General features: G+C 36.9%; 1 protein-coding gene across 1 annotated transcript in view; it reads right to left on the minus strand.

The window, feature by feature from the left end:
- Positions 1 to 22500, minus strand: part of LOC125042776 (UHRF1-binding protein 1-like) — a 44674-nt gene that overhangs the window by 11655 nt on the left and 10519 nt on the right. Inside the window, 9 exon segments of the mRNA XM_047638661.1 lie at positions 1239 to 1373; positions 5830 to 7307; positions 9365 to 9611; positions 10903 to 11069; positions 11409 to 11501; positions 13209 to 13241; positions 15872 to 16064; positions 18045 to 18195; positions 18964 to 19084. Coding sequence (XP_047494617.1) covers positions 1239 to 1373; positions 5830 to 7307; positions 9365 to 9611; positions 10903 to 11069; positions 11409 to 11501; positions 13209 to 13241; positions 15872 to 16064; positions 18045 to 18195; positions 18964 to 19084 — 2618 coding nt within the window.

The raw sequence follows: 22500 nt of genomic DNA on the forward strand, positions 1-22500 counted from the left end.
CATACAAAAAATGAGGAGACATAATGATAAAAAAAAAAAATCTACACCAAAATATTGAAGTAGAGAAGGAGAAATTGTTAATAATGTCTGTTGGATGGTTGTTAGTCTGGGCCATTTCTCTGATTAACTCTTACTCTCTTTACCAATATCTACAGAGGGAATACAACATATATCAACAAAGACCGTGTTAGGTGTCCCTGTTAAGTGTTGAAGGAAAGAGAGCTTATGTTAGGGCTACAAGTACATATCGACCAGAGGTGGAGAAAAATGAATAAACGAAGCACTATATAAAATTAATAGTAATAATTTAAAAAATACATATGTCATGCTTTATGGAACAATGAACTTCATGCACTGAAGTGAGAACTGAGTGGATTGCTTCTTTAAAACATCAATAATCAAAAAAAAAAAAAAAAAAAAAAAAAAAAAAAAAAAAAAAAAAAAAAAAAAAAAATATACACTCATGGAATTCATTAATAGCATCCCTAACATTAAGTACCATAGATAGATTTAATACCAAGAATTAAGTCTATATCAATAAAATAAACCTTAACCTGAATTCTAAATACAAGTTCTACATATTCTTTGCCAAAAAGTACCAAAAAGTAAATTTTACTAAATGTTAACCTTAGTAATCATGATGCATTAAACTTCAGCTATACTAAATATCATAACCCAAAGAAACCAGTATCCAATTTTTCAAATCTATATGAAATATCACTAAGTTGGAAAATACAACATAACTGAAGAAATATCTCTTTTTATCTAATCTTTCCTTTGCCATATCTGTATGCAAATCTCTTTGATTTCCAGTAAAACAATAAATATGAGCTCAGGTTGCAACAACATGTAAATATTTTTTGTAAACCATGACAACTATCTAATTCCCCTTGAAAGAAGAAATAAGAAAACATCTGATAAAAAAAAAAAAAAAAAAAAAAAAAAAAAAAAAAAAAAAAAAAAAAAAAAAAAAAAAAAAAATTACAATGAAAGCAAAAGAAAAAATATCCCAATTATCCTTGCATTTCTCTCTTAATTGTGTTCAGTTTACTTACACACACACACACACAAAGAAAGTAAACTTACAAAATCTCAAATCCTTACAAAGAGTCATGCATTAAAAAATTAGAAAAAAAAAAAAAAATGAAGCATAAAAAAAGAGAAAAAAGTACAATGATAAAAAGTTAGGACACCATATAGAAAAAAAGAGAAAAAATTTGGACAGATGTCACACCAACCTGAAATTCATCGTAGGCCATGGTATTGCATTCCTCACACACCAGGTGGCTGCACTGGACCTTAATGGCAGATTCATAAGCGCGGGATTCTTGGACCACTTGTAAACGACTCAGCTTAAACGTCACTACAGATATCTGTTGAACAATGAGGAGAGGGTTTACATTATGAGAATTATCCCTTGTGCGTAAGTATGATGAAAAACAAACATTAGAAAATATTAACAAATGAAGAATACTGGTCACCCACAAAAACAATTAAACAAACAAACAAACAAACAAACAAACACAGACACACACACACACACACACACACACACACACACACACACACACACACATACACACACACATACACACACATACACACACATACACACACACACACACACACACACACACACACACACACACACACACACACACACACACAATGGTTGTAATGTAAAAGTTACTCATGAGAGCATTTTCAAGGGACCTGATATTCACAAGCAAACTCACACATGCTTGTCTGCTATAAGCTGAGTTGTCACAAAAGAAAACGTTCATGGCTTTTATAGTGTGAGTGACAGTCATAATCATAAAAACTGAATGCTATTAAACGAAATAAATGCTTTCTGCATGTCCTTTTGGGTCTAATTTCTGAATATTGATCCATCATCATTCTTCTGATTATCTGAGGGCACCACAAAGAACAAGAGTTTCCTATACACAACATTTAGGACTTTACAAACCCCTATATTAGAAATACGTGCTCAATAGATCCTAAACATAACAGGTACCTTGAACTTTGCTATGTATGTAGGTGTATGTCTTTGTGTCTGCGCCTACATCTATGTGAATCTAATGGTGTGTATATGTTCATGAGCCTATGGGTATGCATGCTTGCATATATGCTTGTGTGAGTGTGGTTATCAAATGCATACTGTTTACTTGTTCTGATATAAATTGTGTGTATATAATAAATACAATGCTATAATGGGTGTAGAACATACTAAATATAAAAAGAAACAATTAACATCATAGTTTTGTTTCACTGAGGAGAGGGAAGCATGCTCTGAGTCAGACCTAAAGAAAGCAATAGTCCAGTTGAAGGTTTGGTATATTTAGAACTGGATAACATTTATTTTAGTTTCATTCACAGTTGGTGATCTCAATCCTTTGTATCTTTGGAAAGAGTTAGGACCAAACAAGTTTCATATTGTGTTCGTAGCTATGTTGGCATTTTAACTAACAGCAACTGATAATATTAAGGAACTCAAATCTGGGGTTGCCAACTAGTTAAGAAATTTTGGTTCACCTTCACCAAATTTCAATTTTATCAAAAATGGGAATGATGTCTATACAAACCTTTGCATAGCTGTCTTCACTCCATATATGACATCCACAAGAACAAAGAAATCTTTCCCTTCCTCATGGCTCTACTTCATTCCATTATATGCTCAACTGGAAGACTCTTTGTCATCATAATCATATACCAATAAATGCAAGGGCCCAGGGGTCAGGCTGTACATTAAAGAACCCATCAGAAAGGGAGAATTCTTACTGATTCTTCCAAAACACAAATTCATTCCTAACCTTTCCTTGTCAGTGTCAATGATCCCTTCCTAAAATACAGGAAACACAGGAACTGAACTGTGTAAAAGACTGAAGGATAATGCTGAAGGACAGGTGTACTTACATCTAAAGCCAGTAGACAAAAGTGGCATCAACTGAGTGCTGGATAGTTGCAATGAGGGGGATGAGAGCTTGATAATAAACCTAATTCATTACAGTTATACCAGTCCATTAACATATAGGATTAACATATGAATTACCCACCAATCTGTACTAGTATGTTTTTTTTTTTTAAATAGTTATATTGCCTGATGGTAATCTCTTAATATATTACTAAGTCAAAGTACTCTGTCTTTTGAAAAAAAATCTTTGTGGTTTAAAATTTATCTTTCCTTCTTGATATGATACAGTAACTAATATTATACATCCTTAAACAATATTATATGCACTAATGCAACTGAAATTAGCATTTGGGTCAAGCGCATTTATTTAGAGCTTATGTTAAAATTTAACTTTTCTGATATATACACCAGGTGGTATCTGGGTACAACCTGTACTCAGAAATAACCTTCGTAAATACAATATAAAAGAATAACAATAAAAACAATGGCATAAGAATGCTTACCTCTTATGGAATGTTGTTGTGTCTCATTTTGCTTTATAATACATTAACTAAAAGTAGGTCTACAACTATCAGTTCATTTTTCTTTAATGATCCTATTTCACATGATGAACAATCAATTCAAATTCATTGATTAAATAAATGGTTATTCTAAAAACATTTTAACACAAGAACCTACACAAGACATCTATTCAGTGTAATTTCCTTTCCAAAATAACACAATACTGAGGGGAAGGTAGGTATAGTGTCTCTCCTTCCACACTCTGAATGAAAAGGTCATTTTGATGAAAAAAGATATGATTTTAAGGAAAAACAGCAATCAATTCAGAACTCTAGTATTTTCTCTTGTTGCATCTGTGGTTTCTTCTCCTTTCTTGTTTACTAAGGATCCAGGAAGGGGGCTACAGAAAGGTTATATGGGGAACACTTTAACTTGTACTTTGATGCAATGTTCATTAAATTTTACTTGTTTCATTTTCCCTTGACTCAAAATGCTTCTGGGTTTGGACTTTTGGCAAGATGACGCTGACCTTTCCATTTCTGTACAAAGTTTTACCGCATCCTGGTATGGACACGGTTTAACTGCACACCTGCCACCTCTAGATTGAAAACATATGACTGACATTTTTAGCAGTTTTCTCTTTAAACATACGTGTGACATTTTAAGTGTTACAAAGCTGCTAGACTTGATACACAGGCTCCTTTTTATTATCTATAAATATTAGGCTTCACCCCTTTGTGGGAGGTCATTCACTTTATATAAAAAAAAGCCTCTTCCAATAGTGAGCAATTTTTTATTGAATCTAATTAAGTCCTTCCCACTATTTTTCATCTCCATAACAATATTTGGTTAGTCTATGATACTAAAAGACCCAAAATTTCCCTTCGTATTTGTTTTGAAAATTTGTTTACCACTTCTTGACAATGTAAATATTGTACGAAAAAAAAGAAAAAAGAAAAAAAAAAGAGAGAACCAAAGATTTCATTATTGAGTCCAAAGAACTGAAAGTTGCCTTATCAAATCCAGTACTCTTAGGTCTATGAGATCATAATAGCAAAGGAGCAAGGGAGCAAAAGATACTGTGAGTTTGAGAAGAAGGCTTTAGCGCAAAAGGGGATCTTATTCAAGAAGTGATGCATATGACAACAGTATCAATAAATACGTTGCCTACACTTTACTATATGCATCACACAAATGACACTTAATACATTTCCTACCATAAACTGGATATCATTCTAAAACATAACCTATTTCTCCCAACCCTTGTTGTGAAACATATTCATGTTTGGGGTCCTTTAGAATTAAAATAAAACCCATATGAAATACAGTGATTCCCTTATCACTAAGTAGTAGACTCAGTGGCCAATGGACCAACAAGGGACACCAGCTTCCCTAATGTCCTTCTTTACAAAGTTCTGATATCATTTTAGTCACCCACATGCTGTCTGCATTGAAAGTAGCTCTTTCATACTAGCATTTTTTTAAAGGAGCCATTTCTACAATTATATTTCTAAAGCCTTGCATAAGCTGCACCACTGGGTCTATAAAAGTTCAAAGGAAAACACTGCATAGTACACCTGCACAAAACTTGGAAGACTATCACCACTTCATATTTACTTTTGCACTCTGTCAATCTAAATCAGATGACGGGAATGAGAGGAACCATTTGTGAGGAAGAGAATAGATTTCAGCTCTCATCTGTTCTACAGAACTAACAACTAGTAAACAAGGGAATGTACCTTAAATCATTAGCAATTTGTAAGCATCAACTGTCATATATGTGATGAACTAAGCATATGGAAACCTGCTTCTCAATCACAATCTCACCTTAGCATATCTTTTTTTATTCAACCCTTAATGAGTAAATGTACAAAAATCTTATTTTACCCTGTCTTTTTAAAATTGGCATATTACCTTCTTTTTCTTTAGTTTACAAAACAAGGTGTTTCAAGAAAGAAAGTGTTAAGAAAGACATGGAAGTTCTTTTGAAAACTTTCTCATGTGAATGTATAAAGGACCTAGTCAGCCTCTGTGGGATGGGTGCTCAGTGTGGGTTCAGTGAGAATTAGTTAATTACAGATGAAACATGATATATTATAATCAAAAGTGATGCTTGAACCATCTAGGAAAGGACTGATAATACCCTATTAGTACTATGGGTAATCTATTTTATATTAAGAGTATTTTACACTAAAGAGATGTCACAGAGGAATTTCAGGATCTGGTATTTTTCACTCCCAATCCAGTTTTCATACTGAACATCCTGAACTCTTTAAGGGTCAAATCAAAATGCTCATCAAAAGACAACACAAAGCCAATACTAAATGTGGAAAAAACCATAAAAATAATGGTTGAGAATCAGTTTGCTTAAGTGTCTTACAGTGTTAGGCATTTTAAGGTCATGTTTTACTTACTGTATCTTTTCTTCTGAAGGAGCTGGTGACATCAGATACTTCACTAGGTGTGGCCTCTTCAAAAACTTCTGATGCAAGCTCTATGGAAGACGGAGGTGGCTTGTTTTCCACCCGGAAAGCGGCGTCCATTCCCCCCAGTCCACTGTCAGTGCGCTCTGATTCCATGTTAACCATGATGAAGTTGTCGCTGTCGGAACTCAGGTCACTACGAACTGAAAGGGTGTCACTCATGTCTTCGGGGCTGGTTTTCACTGCCGACTCAATGGTGGACATAAGATTGGTAAAGCCACTAGTTATTCCCTTTCGCATTGTACTAAAGCCTGCATTAAGGTTGTCATGGAGACTTAGCTGCATGACAGGGCCGTTGATGCTGGAAGGGTCGGAGTCCATAGCATGGCTGGCGTTTACACTACGGGGAAGGTTGGTCAAGCTACTTGAGAGGGTTCTAGTAGCTCCCTGTCTAAGAGTGGATGACGACGGCGAGGATTGCTTACCTGTGGCGGCAGGAGAGTGCTGACTGACCGGCGGCTGACTTATGCTACCATTGGCGGTGGCGGGAGGCTGCTTTGTGACGGAAGTAGTGGCCGGTGATGGCTGCGGTGAGGCTAACTGATCAACACTGTATGACTTAGTGATATCACTAGATATGGAACAAGCATCGGCTTCACTGGCCCTTTGGACTATACTATGCTCTGATGCTGAGTTCCGTACCTCGCAGCTGGGAGAACCTAAATCGTGAAGGTCGGCTGTGGAAGAGGAATCGGGGAGGAAGCTCTCCATATCTCCGGCCACAGAATCTTTGTTTGGATGTGGGGGGGGCATCACCAGCGAGACGTCTAGCTGAGGCACCATGGCCGAAACGGCAAGTGTGTCCCCGAGGTTGTCTGCAGAAAGGGCCACTCCTGCCATATCAGGGTGCGTCAGGATATGGATGGTATCAGAGGTAAGGTAGGTCGTGAGTTCCGTGACCACATCTAACTGTCGCATGAGAAACAGGTACTGGTAGTGGTTGAGTTGGGCACTGACTAGACTTGGTGTGTGAGCAAGTATGTGTATGGCAGCCTCCTGCCGACTCCTCTTTCCCTGCATCTCCCCTTCATCCTTCAGAAATGGCACTTGCTTATTTCCATCCCAGTCATGCGCCTCCTTGCTTTGCTCCTGACAGTAAAAATTTCTTAGTAAATCTCTGTGTGGTCTAACATCTTGATCTTCACTGGGCTTGACACCAGATACTTTCTGATCACTCACTGGCTTAGGCTTTGGCTTGATGTAAATCCAGAGCGACACTGGAAATGCATCCACAAATGGAACAGGTCTATTTCGAGCAGCAGGCACATTGAGAAACTCTACCCACATGGGATCACAGTACACAAAGAGGACATCTCTTGCTTGAGTCCAGAGTGCATCGCGTTTCATGCTTGATATAGCATCGTATAACGAAGCGTCGACCGAGGGAAGACTTCTCACATTATCTTCAGCTGTGGAAGTAAAACAACATTGTAGGATTTGTCTCTACAATAATGCTCTGTAATCAGTCACGACTTTACACTTACATGTTATAAATGGCAAAGTGTTCTTCCAAAGTACAAAATCTATTATCATTTTCATTGTCCATTATCAATTCTCAGGTCCTTAAAGCTATGTCTACGGCTATCAAACAGCAAAAACATATATTAGGAGTAAGCACATCACTGAAGCCTTCTATGTACAGGTGAGGCTTGTACTAACTATTCTATCTGAAAATAAAAGAAAACTGCAAAAATAATCATTGTGGAGAAAATTATTATATACAGTTTTGGTTACTAATAAATTTAACTTTTTTACTACATGATACACCTGCTTCAGCTCTGAAGCTGGTAGCTGGCAAAATCAGACTGAAGCTAACCATTCTTAGTACCAAGCCAAAGACAGCATGTTAAAAGTAAATATGCCCCATTAACCTTCATGTCATTGCCATGCCATAACTACACATATTTACAGATATCTCTGAAAGGGAAAAAATAAAGAATGAAAAATGAGCAAGAAACTTTCTTTGACAGTCATTAGCATTCCAAATGCATAGACATTCATGAGGTACACCTAAACTCTCTATTCAAAACCAAGCTAGTCTTATACTGCAAGCTTGTTGGTAGCAATAGGTAACACAAAGCTAGAAATGGTCATCAAAACTTTCACATCACATGGTTTCCTAAGAAGGCAAACTGCATAGAACAACAGATTTACAGTTCAAACAGGCTTAACATGACAGTACAAGAAAAGGATAAAAATAAAGAAATGATGATTAGAGAGGAGAAAAATAACTTCCAAAGAGCCTCTTTTACCTTACTGTTCCAAGAACTCTGTCTCTCTTTCTCTCTTTCAACCCCCCTTTCCCCATCCTCTTTGTTTCTCTTTTTTTCCCCTTTCCCTTCCTTTCTTTTCCCCTGTCTTCACCTTTCCCGTTAATCCTCTCATCCACCCTCTCTGTCTCTCTCTCTGTCTCTCTCTCTCTCTCTCTCTCTCTCTCTCTCTCTCTCTCTCTCTCTCTCTCTCCTCTCTCTCTCTCCTCTCTCTCTCTCTCCTCTCTCTCTCTCTCCTCTCTCTCTCTCCTCTCTCTCTCTCTCCTCTCTCTCTCTCTCCTCTCTCTCTCTCTCCTCTCTCTCTCTCCCTCTCTCTCTCTCCCTCTCTCTCTCTCCCTCTCTCTCTCCCCTCTCTCTCTCCCCTCTCTCTCTCCCCTCTCTCTCTCCCCTCTCTCTCTCCCCTCTCTCTCTCCCCTCTCTCTCTCCCCTCTCTCTCTCCTCTCTCTCTCTCCCCTCTCTCTCTCCTCTCTCTCTCTCCTCTCTCTCTCTCCTCTCTCTCTCTCCTCTCTCTCTCCCCTCTCTCTCTCCCTCTCTCTCTCCTCTCTCTCTCTCCTCTCTCTCTCTCCTCTCTCTCTCTCCTCTCTCTCTCTCTCTCTCTCTCCTCTCTCTCTCCTCTCTCTCTCCTCTCTCTCTCTCCTCTCTCTCTCTCCTCTCTCTCTCTCCTCTCTCTCTCTCCTCTCTCTCTCTCCTCTCTCTCTCCTCTCTCTCCTCTCCTCTCTCTCTCTCCTCTCCTCTCCTCTCCTCTCCTCTCCTCTCCTCTCCTCTCCTCTCCTCTCCTCTCCTCTCCTCTCCTCTCCTCTCCTCTCCTCTCCTCTCCTCTCCTCTCCTCTCCTCTCCTCTCTCTCTTTCTCCATTACCATTCACCCTCTTATTTCTATCTTCTTCTTCCTTCTTCTCTCACTCTTTCTATCCTTTTCCCCTTTCTCTTTCTCTGAATTTTGAGGAAATATAAGTATCATTTAACATTCAAACTGACTCATATTTTTCAAGCCATAAAGAGAAATATCTGACAATTGCTAAGATTTGTTCCCAGGACACATTTACTAGAGACACAGTATTTGGATCAGGGAAGGAGTAAGAGATAGAAGGATAATGAGAATAAGAGGGGGAATGACGAAGCAGGAAGAGCAATCATCTCACACAACACCACAACACTTTTGACCTTCAAACACAAGATGATGTGAGACATTATTTACCCATGGCATGCTTGACAAACTTGTCACAAATGGGCTGGAAGTCTGCTGAGGTGGCTGGAAAGTCTGAGGCAAAGAACAGTTCCCCTTGCTGAGCTGCTTCTAAGCTCGTTGCCAGGGATGCTAGTGAGCCCGGGCTGGTTGGGTCAGCAGGTCGCACATTTGAGAGGATCAGCCTCGAAGTCTGGATGTGCATGGCACGTGGACGGTCGCGCTGATTGGTCTGTTCCCCAACTCCGTCAATAATGACCTGGTTGATGAGGGGAGAAAAAATATGTGAATGGGCGAGTGTTCTAGCATCTGCAAAATGCTTGTACATGAGGATAGATTTGAATTCATATACAACAGTAATCACTTCTTTAGCTGAATTGTAGAAGCAAACAATATAACAAAGAATTTAAGGGGCCAGCTGCAAGATAATCTGAATCACAGGAGTGTTTGCATATTTACACTGTCCACTGTGGTCTTGTTTTGTCAATTTTGTTTACACACAGATGGCTAGGAGTCACTTACTAGGCCTGATCTTATCTATTTACCCATTCTTTAAATTTGTGGGAAGAAAAGCTTTCATTTTCATTACTGTCACTATTGTTAATAATATTAGAACAAAATAATGATAATAATAACAATGACAATAATGTTATTAATAATGACCATAAAAGTATCAGGAATAAAAACTTTTTTTCTCAAGCAGGCAGGGCAATGACTCCTTGGTGACTAAGCACTTGTGAATCCTTATATGTGTAAAGAAAATGATTGAAACAAACTATAGTACACAATGCATGTATCATGCACCAATTGTTAAAAAAAAATAGTTAAATGATATCTAGTTACAATGGAAATGCAGGAAAATGTAACTCACTACAGTGTATGTACCAGTGCCTATAGGTTAAACTGAAAGCATCTGATAATTTGTTCATAAAGAAAAAATGGTTTGAGAAAATTAAATAAAAATTGATAAACTGCATTTAGATCAATTAATTCTTGAGGTGAAGCTTTTGAGAGGCCAGGGGAAAACCCTAGTCAATAACCTTTGATTAGATGACTATAAAAGAAAGAAAGAAAGAAAGAGAGAAAGAAAGAGAGAAAAAGAAAAAAGTGTAGTATACTTGAGCTCAGTACCTCAAATGCATGCATATAATCCTATACAAACTGTAAAGTAGCTGCCCCAATGAAAAGTAACAAATTGGAAATTCTAAGCCTTTGTCATGCTAAGTAAAAATCTTCATTTAAAACTTTAAAATGGTCCTGGTGTAAGCTACTCCCAATCTTGACATAACAGTCTCCTTAAAGTGGTGTTATATGGGAATCACCTGAGTTTATCTGATTTCTACATAACCAGTAAGTACAGAGAAGAAGAAGAGGAAGAAGAAGATGAAGAAGAAGAAGAAGAAGAGGAAGAAGAAGTAAAAGAAGAAGAAGAAGAAGAAAAAAAAAATCTCTTATGCTCATATCCTGTGACCTCTATCAACATCTTCCATTATTGACTCTTCATTGCTTACAAGCAATCCTATTCTGAAAACTGGAATCTGAGCACTCACCCGAGGCATTATGGCTTCCAGGTGTACGTCGAGGTAGGAACTAGGTGGTGGCTCTGTGACGATGGTGCGCTGGAGGCTTCTGGTGAAGGCATTGAGCCATAACAGGGATAAGGGGTCAAAGGTCACCTGTATGGGGTTGAGCTGTAGGTACAACTTGGGTGGTGGCACTAAGAGAGAGAAGGAGAGAGAGAAGAAATGGGAAAAATGCAGGTTAGCGCTATGAATTCAATCTTTCAATAATATCAAATAAGTTGTTGCATGTCATCATCAAACATCATCAAAGAAATAAACAGTATGTGCTGTTGTATAAGACTCACAGGCCTTTATTGAGAACCCTGTTTCTGAAAATACCCTCAGGCTCTCTAAGGCCTAAACTCTAGAGCCGCTTGTAAAGCAACCAAAAAGTGTGTCGTATATGCCCATAAATATAAGACAAAGAAATGCAAAAAATCAAAGTACATGAAGTAGTCACAGAGTAGAATAAACATAGGTGGTGAGCAATTTACCTGGAAACTCTGAGTCAGCTGGGTAGTAGTATGACGTGAACTCAAGATGGAGGCTGGCCATCTGGGTGGGCAGGTTAAACCTATCCTTGTCCCCTGGGGTTGCAAAATGTCAATCAGGAGAGAGTATACATCGTAGGATTAACTACTTTAAATACTTGCTACTGTACTCAACATGCACACTTTTTTTTTTCCTTCTCTCTCCTATTGCTACAATTTTACTTAATCTTGCTCTCTCTCATTTTCTCGGTCTCTTTGTCCATCTCATCTAAACTTCCCTTCTCTGCCTTCACTCATGAAGTCAATCACTCACTCACTCTCTCTCAGCTAAACTCTCCCTCTGCCTTCACTTCTACTTTACCTCTCTCTCCTTGCTCTCTTTATACTTGTCCCTGTCAATTAAACTTCTCCCTCTTAGTCTTCTCACACACTCACACACACACACACACACACACACACACACACACACACACACACACACACACACACACACACACACACACACACACCACACACACACACACACACACACTTTTGTGCCATGGAGTAAGTTATGACAGTTCCTAGCCTGGGAGTAAATGTCATACTTATAGGTATAATAATTTACACACACACACACACACACACACACACACACACACACACACACACACACACACACACACACACGCACACACACACGCACACACACACGCACACACACACGCACACACACACGCACACACACGCACACACACACGCACACACACACGCACACACACACACGCACACACACACGCACACACACACGCACACACGCACACACTCACACACTCGCACACTCACACACTCACTCACTCACTGTGCAAGTATTTACATGAAGTTTCCCATTATTGTGAAATTGTAATAACTTACAAAATTTATTTAAATGAGAATAAGTGATGTCACTCCTTTGGCAAAAAAGTATAGAAACAATACAAATATCAAAACAAAAACCTTGAGAGTAAAAGAGAACACTGATTTCAACAAGTAACCCAATTATTTCACTTTATAATACATCTAACATCACAAATCAAAAATGTTCTCATATGTCAATGAGCTGATCCTACAGTAATCACATCTGCATTTTCTACATCTACAAAAAATGGTTTGAGGCACAATACACACAGAGAAGACAACATGCATGGCTGGGAACACCAACAGAACTCACGGTTTGCTTCTGTGGCAAACTGGGTAAAGTGCTATACAGAGGGATTCACAATTCCTGACAATATAAATGTAACATGTACTGCCTTAACTTCTCATTACTGATGATAAATGCACACGTGACTTGCATGTCAGTAAACAGAACTGCCTCTTAAATACTGACTTCACTCATGTGAGTAATCACTGAGGCTACAAAATGGGAAACAATCTATGGCTACAAACTAAAATAGTCACAACACAAAAGCACTCACTCACTTTTGGAAGGTTAAGCATTCCTTAAAAGTGTATCTAAGTCTAATTTTCAAAAAATATGAAATAGTTTCTGACAAACATGAACAAGCAAAATAACATGTGTACTGTCTGACACTGCTTCCAAAATATTTGAATGTGTTTATGGCTTTTTGCAAAACAAAGGCATCAAATATTATTGATAACAGATCTGTGACTGTGTAACAAACATTAAATCATGATAATTCCTTTCTTTTAAACACACTCAATTATTAGCAATCTCAAATAGTAAACAATGGTAGGATCTCATTTGTAAACTATATGGGTAGAGACACTATTCATATGTATATATAATAATAATTTGGCAAGTTGATGAACAAATGGGAATACCTGTCTTTTTCCGATGTTTTTTGGTGTGTCCAGCTTATGGGGTTGGGAGGTAAGAGACAGTAAAGTTAGAATAAACACAGCATTACAAAGAGACATCAGCGGTGTGGGTCGCACAACATTTAGAGGCTTGGGAATTATCAATGATTTTATCACCTAACTGCAGAGATGAGGACTCGGGCAGGGAGGAGAACCTGTTCTGAATTTAAGGTTGAATTGCATTTACTGGTTCTTTTAGTAATATTATTACACTTTTTTTTTTTTAACCCCTCTTCAGTGCTCAAAAAGCTATTTAGCTTACCTCACATTAGGATATATTTCATGGAAAACAAGTATTTCAAAAACTATTCTAGCCATAAATATTATGTCTGTAAACTATGTAATGCATAAATTATAGATACAATTATATGCACACTGATTATATTGCAGTGAGGGGTGGAGGGGAGTGGGTGCAAGAGGTCAAGGGCCATGGAGTGTTCATGACACCAGTGTGACAGTAACTGAGGTCTACCGAGGCAGACTGCTCAGTTGCAGTGGCTGGCCAACCTGCATCATTATTCAAGCATGAATCAAGAAAAAATAAAACTAAGAGACCTGCCCTACATGTTTGTAATATCATAAGAGCTACTGCAGAGAGGTTAAACAATGATTGCATAAGGCAGTTCTTAAAATAATGCATTTTTTCCCTTTACTTTTTACTTTTTTCTTTTAAGCATTTTTTTCTGGGGGGGAGGGGGAGGGTCTCATAAAATATGATTTAAGATTAATCTCCCTATTCTTAAAAGCCATATAAATATTTTTCAAAGAGGGTCTCTCTTCTTGGGGAAAGACTGCACATGAAAGCAAGCAAGCCTTGAATCAAGTGGGGTTCCTCTTCCTGGGTCATCACCTCTTTCTCTGACCTCTAAATTACACACACACATGCAATGTGGCCAATCTAGGATATAAATTATAAAGCATAAATTGGATGTAATAAATCATCATTCACTTAATTACTAGTAATCAAAGAAATTGTGGCCTACAACATAACATGATTTCAGACACATAAGCATGTATCTGCATACAAAGAATGAAAAGATTGAAAAAATATAAAGAATTAAAACAGTAAATAAATCAACTCTAAAAGAAAGAGAAAATGCATGCATTAACTACTATTTCTGACATGTGAGGTGAGAACAGCTGATGTACTCTATCGTTTGCATAAATTCTTCTTCAGTGACTGTATATCATCTTCAAATATATCCCTAAAATGCAAAATCTAAATCACACAAAATCAAGAAATGAGTCACACTCCCTGCATACTTTTTGGGAAGACTCCTAACATTATGTTCTAACTGAACTTATTTGCTTTGTAAAATACTTATTTTCTATCTCTAGTCATTTGCTTTCTTAAAAGTATTTTCTACCTTATCTTATCAATCTGATATTATGATAGAAAGGAAAATAAAAATATGTTACTGCACTGAAAAAATAAGAGTAAATATATACACTTCCTAATTTACAAATTACAGTTATCACCCTACTATAGTAAAATAAAGAGGAGAAAAAAGAGCCCTCACATTAATAATCAAACCCTGTTTTTTTAATATGCATTCTAAGCAAGGTGGTTAGCATAGGCATATCCAAGGTTTAGAATTAAGCCTTGATCAGAGCAATAGTGTTAAGTGAGCATTACAAGCCACAAAATGCTTGTTAATTATGTATTTTTGCAGGTAAAGGGTTAATGCAACCGGGGTATGATGAACTGGAATTGTGAGAAGGTTTGGCAAAAGATTAAGATGGCAAATACCAACCACTACAAAGCTAGCTGTGATAAGTGTATTGCGTGGAAACCTTCTCACCTGCGTCAAATTCTACCGAGATGACCTTTTCAACTCATCTTTCCTTTACATAGCATGCACTTTACTATAAAGTGGAGATGAGTAGTAAAAAAATGACCAAGTTTTAGGAGGATACAAAATTTGAAAACTGGTAAAAGGGGGAAAAAATCATTGTAATAAAGCTTATCCTGGGAAAATGCAGAATTTCCACTTGATGTGTTGTTAATGGAGGCCTTTCCCTTTATCTTTCCTCTTGGCTTTTCTCTCCCATTAGAGTAATATTTGGCCATTTTGACAAGCTATGTAAAAGAAGAAAAATGAGCATCTGTCACAAAGTTGCTGAATCCAGCTGATTCATTCTTTCTCTCTCTATTCCTTCTCTTCCTCCTCTCATCATCACTTACTTAAGTAATAAAACACAATAAATGATTCATCACACAAAAAGTGCAATACAACTTCTAAGAATCTAGTTTGTACAGAACAAAAATAATTTATTCAATGAAAATTATCATGGACAACAGACTCTAAACTTTCAAAATAAAGATGACTAATATGTTTAAAAGTTGCACATAGATTTAAGAACAATTCTAACAAATGGTGTGGTCTTGGTTGTACCTACACATAATTCTTTTTCATGATGTATTTGCCTGGAGAATTTATTGAGGATCAAACAACACTAACCCATGCCAACAGTAGTATACTTGAAGAACATATAAGCCAAACCTACTTGTCATTACTTCCTACAATGAAATTTACAAAGCAATCTTGGTACATGAAGAGTCCCCACAAGATGCATGAAGCAGAACCAAAAGGGCGACAGGGAAGGCATGAGAGTTGCCCAAATACCTGAGATGAATTCTTTGGGGGCCTGCTTCCTTTTGGAAGTGGATACCCTATACACGCAGAAGTCATTAATCCGCAGGACACAGCATGAGGACATGAGTTTCCGTAGTTGGGTTCCTACAACTCCTTTCAGGGGACTGGCTGGCCCAGTACTGGTGGCATCTCCTGATGTTGTGCTCATGCGGCCACCAGGACTCTGTGTAAAGGGAAGAGTCAATTCTAAATCATGCATGAGGTTCATTTGATTAGAAATTCAATGTATTTACTTTTATTTTTTATCTATTTATTTTATATCGTGGCTGTTCAATCCCTATCTTGCTGTATATATGGAAATGTTAAAAATGTACAGATGTTCACTGAAAATCTTATACTTTTAAGTAATACCTAAAGGCTAGAAAATGACCCAACAACTACTTTTTATTACTCTCTCTATCTCTTGTATTTCACGCAAAGCTTATTCATATCCTTCTTCTGGCAGGTACTTATCGAAATCTAGCTCTCTGTTCCTCCCTCCTTATTTTCTTAATTCAAAGAAATCTAAACTAAAAATCAATCATCCTTTTCTGCACACATCACTTCTAAAAAGTGTAAAGCAATATGGTGACTATAACAGGAATTGGGACCAACTCTTCTTGGGCCACTACCAAGAAATCCATAAATCAGAGAACAACATTCCCAACTATATAAAATTCTTGGGTTTGGAAGAAGTTCACTCACTCTTATTCACATGACTCTGAAGCCTAGAAACATTTGAAACAAGCTACTTTTGAAACATTTGAAACAAGCTGCTTAATGATCAGAGCGTCTCTGAGAAATGCAGCAATCCTAGTTCTTTTTTGCTTTCCAGATATATATCTATTTTACTAAATTCTTTAACCTAAAAGTATATACTTGAGATATGGAATAACTCCAAGTTTTTAAAGAAATTCAAAGTCAAATCACAAAGGTTTATAAAGTGATCAGTGTTGTTTGAATTAATCATGGACATGTAGATGTTACCAATCAACAAGGTTACTATGGTCTCAAAATGCAATACCGCCACTTATATAAAAAAATTTTGTAAATATTTGTTAACTGACAGTTTTATTTATTCTATACAGAACTAGTATTTCTTTTCTTATAACTTTATAAATAATTTGGGTCCATCTTCATTTTAAATACTGCAGGAACAGTGTACATGGCATTTTTACTGCTTTCACCTGGCAAAAGCACACCAGATGCCTGTTTGGCTCATAAGTTTATTATTTTCAGATTTATTTGCTTTTCATTGTCATTATTTTGGAATGCACAATATCAAGTAAACATTATTCCTAAATTGTTATACCATCTCATATTCTATATTCACTGCCTGCTTACAGGTCTATAGCAGCCAGCAACCAGCCAAAATTCCTGTAACATTCAGTCATTTCTCTCTGCTAACTGAAGTGACTCCCACTCCACCTATGATTCTTACTGGCTCATATCCACCAATCCCAGCCAAGCTCTGTGTTAACCCAGCTATCAGTAAACAGACTATAGTATTTGGCTATATTTCCCTTGGCATACTCTCCACCTGGTTTTGGAAATAATGGAAATCTTTTTCCTATATTCAGATGTAAGTGCAGACCATCTCAAGTTGTGGCAGTGATGAAACCTTAGCCTCCTTTTTTGTCACTCTCTTCTGTTTCAGGGCCAGAAAACAGGCTGCTTCTGGGTCAGTAAGTAACTCTGGAGTATCACTATCACAGAAAGGTAATGGTAGATAGAAATCAGTGGGCTGTGGATTGTGTTCCCTCAAACGCCATCCCAAAACCCTGCCCAAAGCCCGTAACCTTGGTTTCATGAAATCAACAAGAGTTGACCCAAATCTATAATCCTCAGTAATTTATGTCTGATGCCTAAGATAACAGAAGTATAACAAAATAGTAAATATTTTAATCTCACACTAAACATTAACATTCAAACTGTACATAATATCCTGTATGGCTTTCTCAACACATATATATCAGGTCTATCAACATTCTCGTGATTATCAGTATTTGTAAGTGACTGAAAGCAAAAATTTTCTTTAAATTTTTGTGTTGCATCATGTTATCTAGCTTGCCCTTTCTTAGGTTCATTTGTGGAAAACCCATGACCATACTAGATAAAGCACAACAACTCAATTCCAATGATAATAATATTAATAGTTTATTACCTGCAGAGAGGTGTCATGACGTGCATGAGGGGGGGCTCGAGACAAAGGAGTGTGTGACGACCGACTAGAGTTGAGGGTATCTATAAGTCGTGTTCTGAACTGCGCAAGGGATGCCTGTGCCCACTGGGCTGGTCCGCAGTCTGCTAAGTATCTGTGAAAAAATATATTCAAGATTTGTGTCTTGGTACACACATGCAGAGCCATAAAAGAAGGATAATGCAACTTCTCATTATTCACTGCACACACACACACACACACACACACACACACACACACACACACACACACACACACACACACACACACACACACACACGCACATACACACACACACACACACACACTCACAAACAGTTAGATAGGTAGATATATACTTTGCTGAGTAAGTAAACTACATCCTGGGGAAAGGGGCACTGAGGGCATATGCAACGCTTTAACCCTTTGTACAGTCCACTGTGAATTTTGTAACACACAGATGGCTCCACAAGCACTCAGCCACCAACGAATCAGTTGATAGACCCTTGTATTTTCATGATATTTTCTAAAAATACTATTATAACCCATATTGTTATTACTATTACCATGTTTATCATAATGTTATCAAATTACTATTAGCGATAACAAATATACGAGAATATTTTTTAAAGAATCAAGGAAAAGGGTAAACTGGGGACATAGGTAACAGTCTTTTGTGACTAAGTAGAGTCATCTATTTGTAAACACAGTAACTAAAGTAAAATCAAAGTGGATATGGCATGTATGTAATGAAATCAAAGCACATAGGGTTAACACTATGATGATGACTTATATCATACACTGGCAAACACAAAAGTTAATAATTCAACCATATTAGATGCAGGAGAAAGGCACCACAGATGCTTCCTCTCTGAATAAATGGACCTCATGCATGGATACTTACTTGACCCAGTGTCCTCTGTCGCCTGCCGCAAGGTGATACGGATAGAAGTCAATTTCAAGTTGGCTGATCGTGAACTGGAGTGCTGCTCCGGCTGACAGATCAGGGTGACTGGACCTTCCCGCTGTAAAATGTTGTAGTGGTTTGTGTTTGAAATAAGAATATGGGACATAAAATAGCTGCTAATATTTGAAGTATGAGTACAATTCAGACAATGGTTTCTATAAGCCCTCCCTATTCACTATCTTACTTCCCATAGTATGACCCAGTGCAGTCTCAACCTCCCTCTGTGATTCAACCCAATGTCCCTTGTAAGAGTAGCCCTGATTATCTAAAACTATATGCCCCTATTTACCGAATTCGGATTTGAGTAGCTGCTGTGAACTGATCTTGGTGGAAAATGATTTTGTAATTATGAGCCAAATTTATAGAAATTACAGGTTCTTAGAGTTCTTTCACAGCAAGTACACAAATACACAAGATGCAAAATGACCAAGGTAATGATAGCTATTAATATTCTAATCATTAATAATAATGAGAATCAATTCTAATACAATATAACAATAACTAACTTTAAAGCAGTATCACTCAAGAAGACCCTTTGAAAATTGCTATTCACTATAATAGTTTCTCTATTTCAGTCTTTGAGAATACTCAACAATTAAACCACACTTTTTCTTTGCAATGCTCCTATACTGTGGCCTGCAGTTTTCTTAAAGAAAGAAAAAGAAAAATATAAATAAATAAATAATTTCCAGCATAAAAAGAAGTGCTAGTTCATGTCTTTTACTTCTGTTTTCATTCCTTCTAAAAAAATACTTAAAAGTCTCAAAGGGCTTGACCTGTCAACCTTCTCAAGTACAGAGAATCTAGCTGAACATGCTCAGACACTAAAAACAATGGCAATTTCTCATGTCTCCTATAAACTCCAATATATTAACTTCACATGATTCAAAAGTTCCACTGCTTTCAATAAATACTAAATGTTAAATCCCATGCACATGCCCTATACTTTTCTTCTGCATTTGTTTGGTAAACCAAACCAGCAATAATCATCCCACTCCCTATTCCTCATTCCTCAAGCCTCGATAACTGATACCTTCTTTGTTGCAAAAATAGCAGAAAGAGGGAAAAAGACAAAAAGAAAGAATGTCAAAAAGAAAGAAGAAAGAAAGAAAGAAAGAAAGAAAAAAAACCCGTAAACCTGTTGGATCCAGGTGGCATGGATTTCTTGTCATGTAAAAATTTGGTCATGGGGTGGGTGATAGGAATATCTCATGAGATATTGTTGTCAAGAGTCAGGTGCTGAGGGCATTTCATTAAAGATGCACAAAGCACTTGGAGTGAGACTCAGCAGGTTTTCAGGAAGAGGCTCTTTTGTGAGCTCCTGCAGGATTTCCACCAGTTCATGAGAATGAAATTTACCACCCGTCAAGCATGCCTGGGAGAGGACTGTCTCCCAGGAGGAACATAGTCCTGCCCACCATTACCAGCGGTGTAAGGTGTATAAACTACCTGGACAGATAACATGGAGTGTTAAATGTGACAAATGACAAATATTGAATAGATCCTGGAAAATGGCAAAACAAAAAAAAATGTGTCTGCACAAAAAGGACTAATAGCATTGCAAAGAAGAGGCAAGGAATCTTAATACCCTGTGTAAGTGTTCACGAGGACTGGGCCTGGAAGCCACACACCTTTAAGTGTCGCCACTCAAGGAAGCCTAATGCACGGATTTTGATCACAAGAGGCACTCAGATCCAACGGGTTAGTTAACTGACGGCACCAGTAATAGATATGTTCAAGCTGGCATGGTAAACCATACCAGGCTCTGTTTTGTAAACCTTTTTTCTTGTTGTTTTGTTCTATATGGATAATCAATATTGTAATATCTTGTGGGACATTTAAAGAATAAATATTGCTAAATAAATATATCCCTTAATCATTTAAGATTATTGCTACTAAAGAAGAAAAGGCTGTTTTCCAAGAATAATATGATAATGCAGTCTCTTCAGTCTAGTACTGATTATCACTAATCAAGTCCTTAATAACTTGCAAACTGCAAAGCAGAGCTTTGTTGTGGTCCTGTTCACTTTGTGGTCCAAGACATATGTATCTTTTCTCCATCTGGCATAACTTGGTTCCCTTCTCCTTGAAACAAAGCTGAAAACCTATAAATGATACTGATTTAAGTCATGTAATAAAAACACTCCAGGGCATTTACTATTTACAAGAGGATACTGTTTAGAATGCTAATGAAACTGGTATACTAAAGACGGACATATAAAATGCAACCTAACATATCAATATAGGTTTCTATTCTAAATACTCAAAGTCAGTATGACATTATTCTAATAATTCAGTAATGCTCTTTACAACTAAATTTCACTCACTCTGGACATGGATTTATGGATATCAATGCGGTCTACAGAAATCACTTCCATACTGCACTGAATTTACTTTAAAATTGTGAACTGATTAATTATGACAAATAATCTGCCAACCAATTGAGAAATTTACTCTTAGCTAATGTCATATGGTTGTATAAGAATTGTTTAGAATACTCTTTAAACAGCTGAATCCTGCCATCTGAAGACTATTTTTGTTTTGCTTACAGTTTAGACTCTCTTCCTATCCTTGTTTTAACACTATAAGGGGTCACCACATTCTCTCACTACTGGAGAAAGCCTTTTAAGCAAAAAATGTCTCATTTATGCAAATTGATGAAACAGAATATGAAAACTCTAGAACTGCTTGGTAAGAGTATACAATAAATCCCTGCTATACAAAGGAATTGATTGATGAGACAAAGGAAAAGGTAAATGCATTCTTGGGTGGTAGTGGTAGGGGGGGGGAGGGCATTTATAAAAGACTAAATACAAAAATCACCTTAATATGTATATATAAATATCTATACATAAGTCTATCTACTTATCTATTTTATAAATTTACAGACTCTATGTATATGATGAAACAAGGATATCTGTTGTTTTTTGTTATAGGAAAATAAAAAAATCTTAATATAAAATTACTGGAGTAAGTTGTATCTATGGCCTAATGATCTGTAATATAAGGCTTCCTAATTGCATAATTTCCACTGCATATGATCATAACTTGTGTTCTATATGAATTGATGCATAATGCTGCGAGAAAATACAGTGCTACAGATTGGTAAGCTATGTCTCAATATCACTGTTCTGGGGAAAAAATATATACATATTCCTAATATAAAAAATATAGATATTTATACATAAATATTTGAGAAAATCTCTATTTTATGTACTGCCTTGTAATCTAATATCATTATTAAAATGCACTTTCTTTTTCTTTCATTACCAAAATGTATTGAGAAAGTAATAAACATACTCAAGAGGTAGCATCATGCAATAAATTTTATCAATTATTAAAATAACATGTGCACAGCAGATTTATGATTCCATCCTAGTTCATAGCCTTCATCTTTTTTATTTTTTAATAAAATGCTTTTAGTTCATCATATGATATCTAACTATAATAAATGCATGGGAATTCTATAATTCA

The sequence above is a fragment of the Penaeus chinensis genome, chromosome 32 (genome assembly GCF_019202785.1).
Source record: "Penaeus chinensis breed Huanghai No. 1 chromosome 32, ASM1920278v2, whole genome shotgun sequence".
In the NCBI taxonomy this organism is placed as follows: Eukaryota; Metazoa; Arthropoda; class Malacostraca; order Decapoda; family Penaeidae; genus Penaeus; species Penaeus chinensis.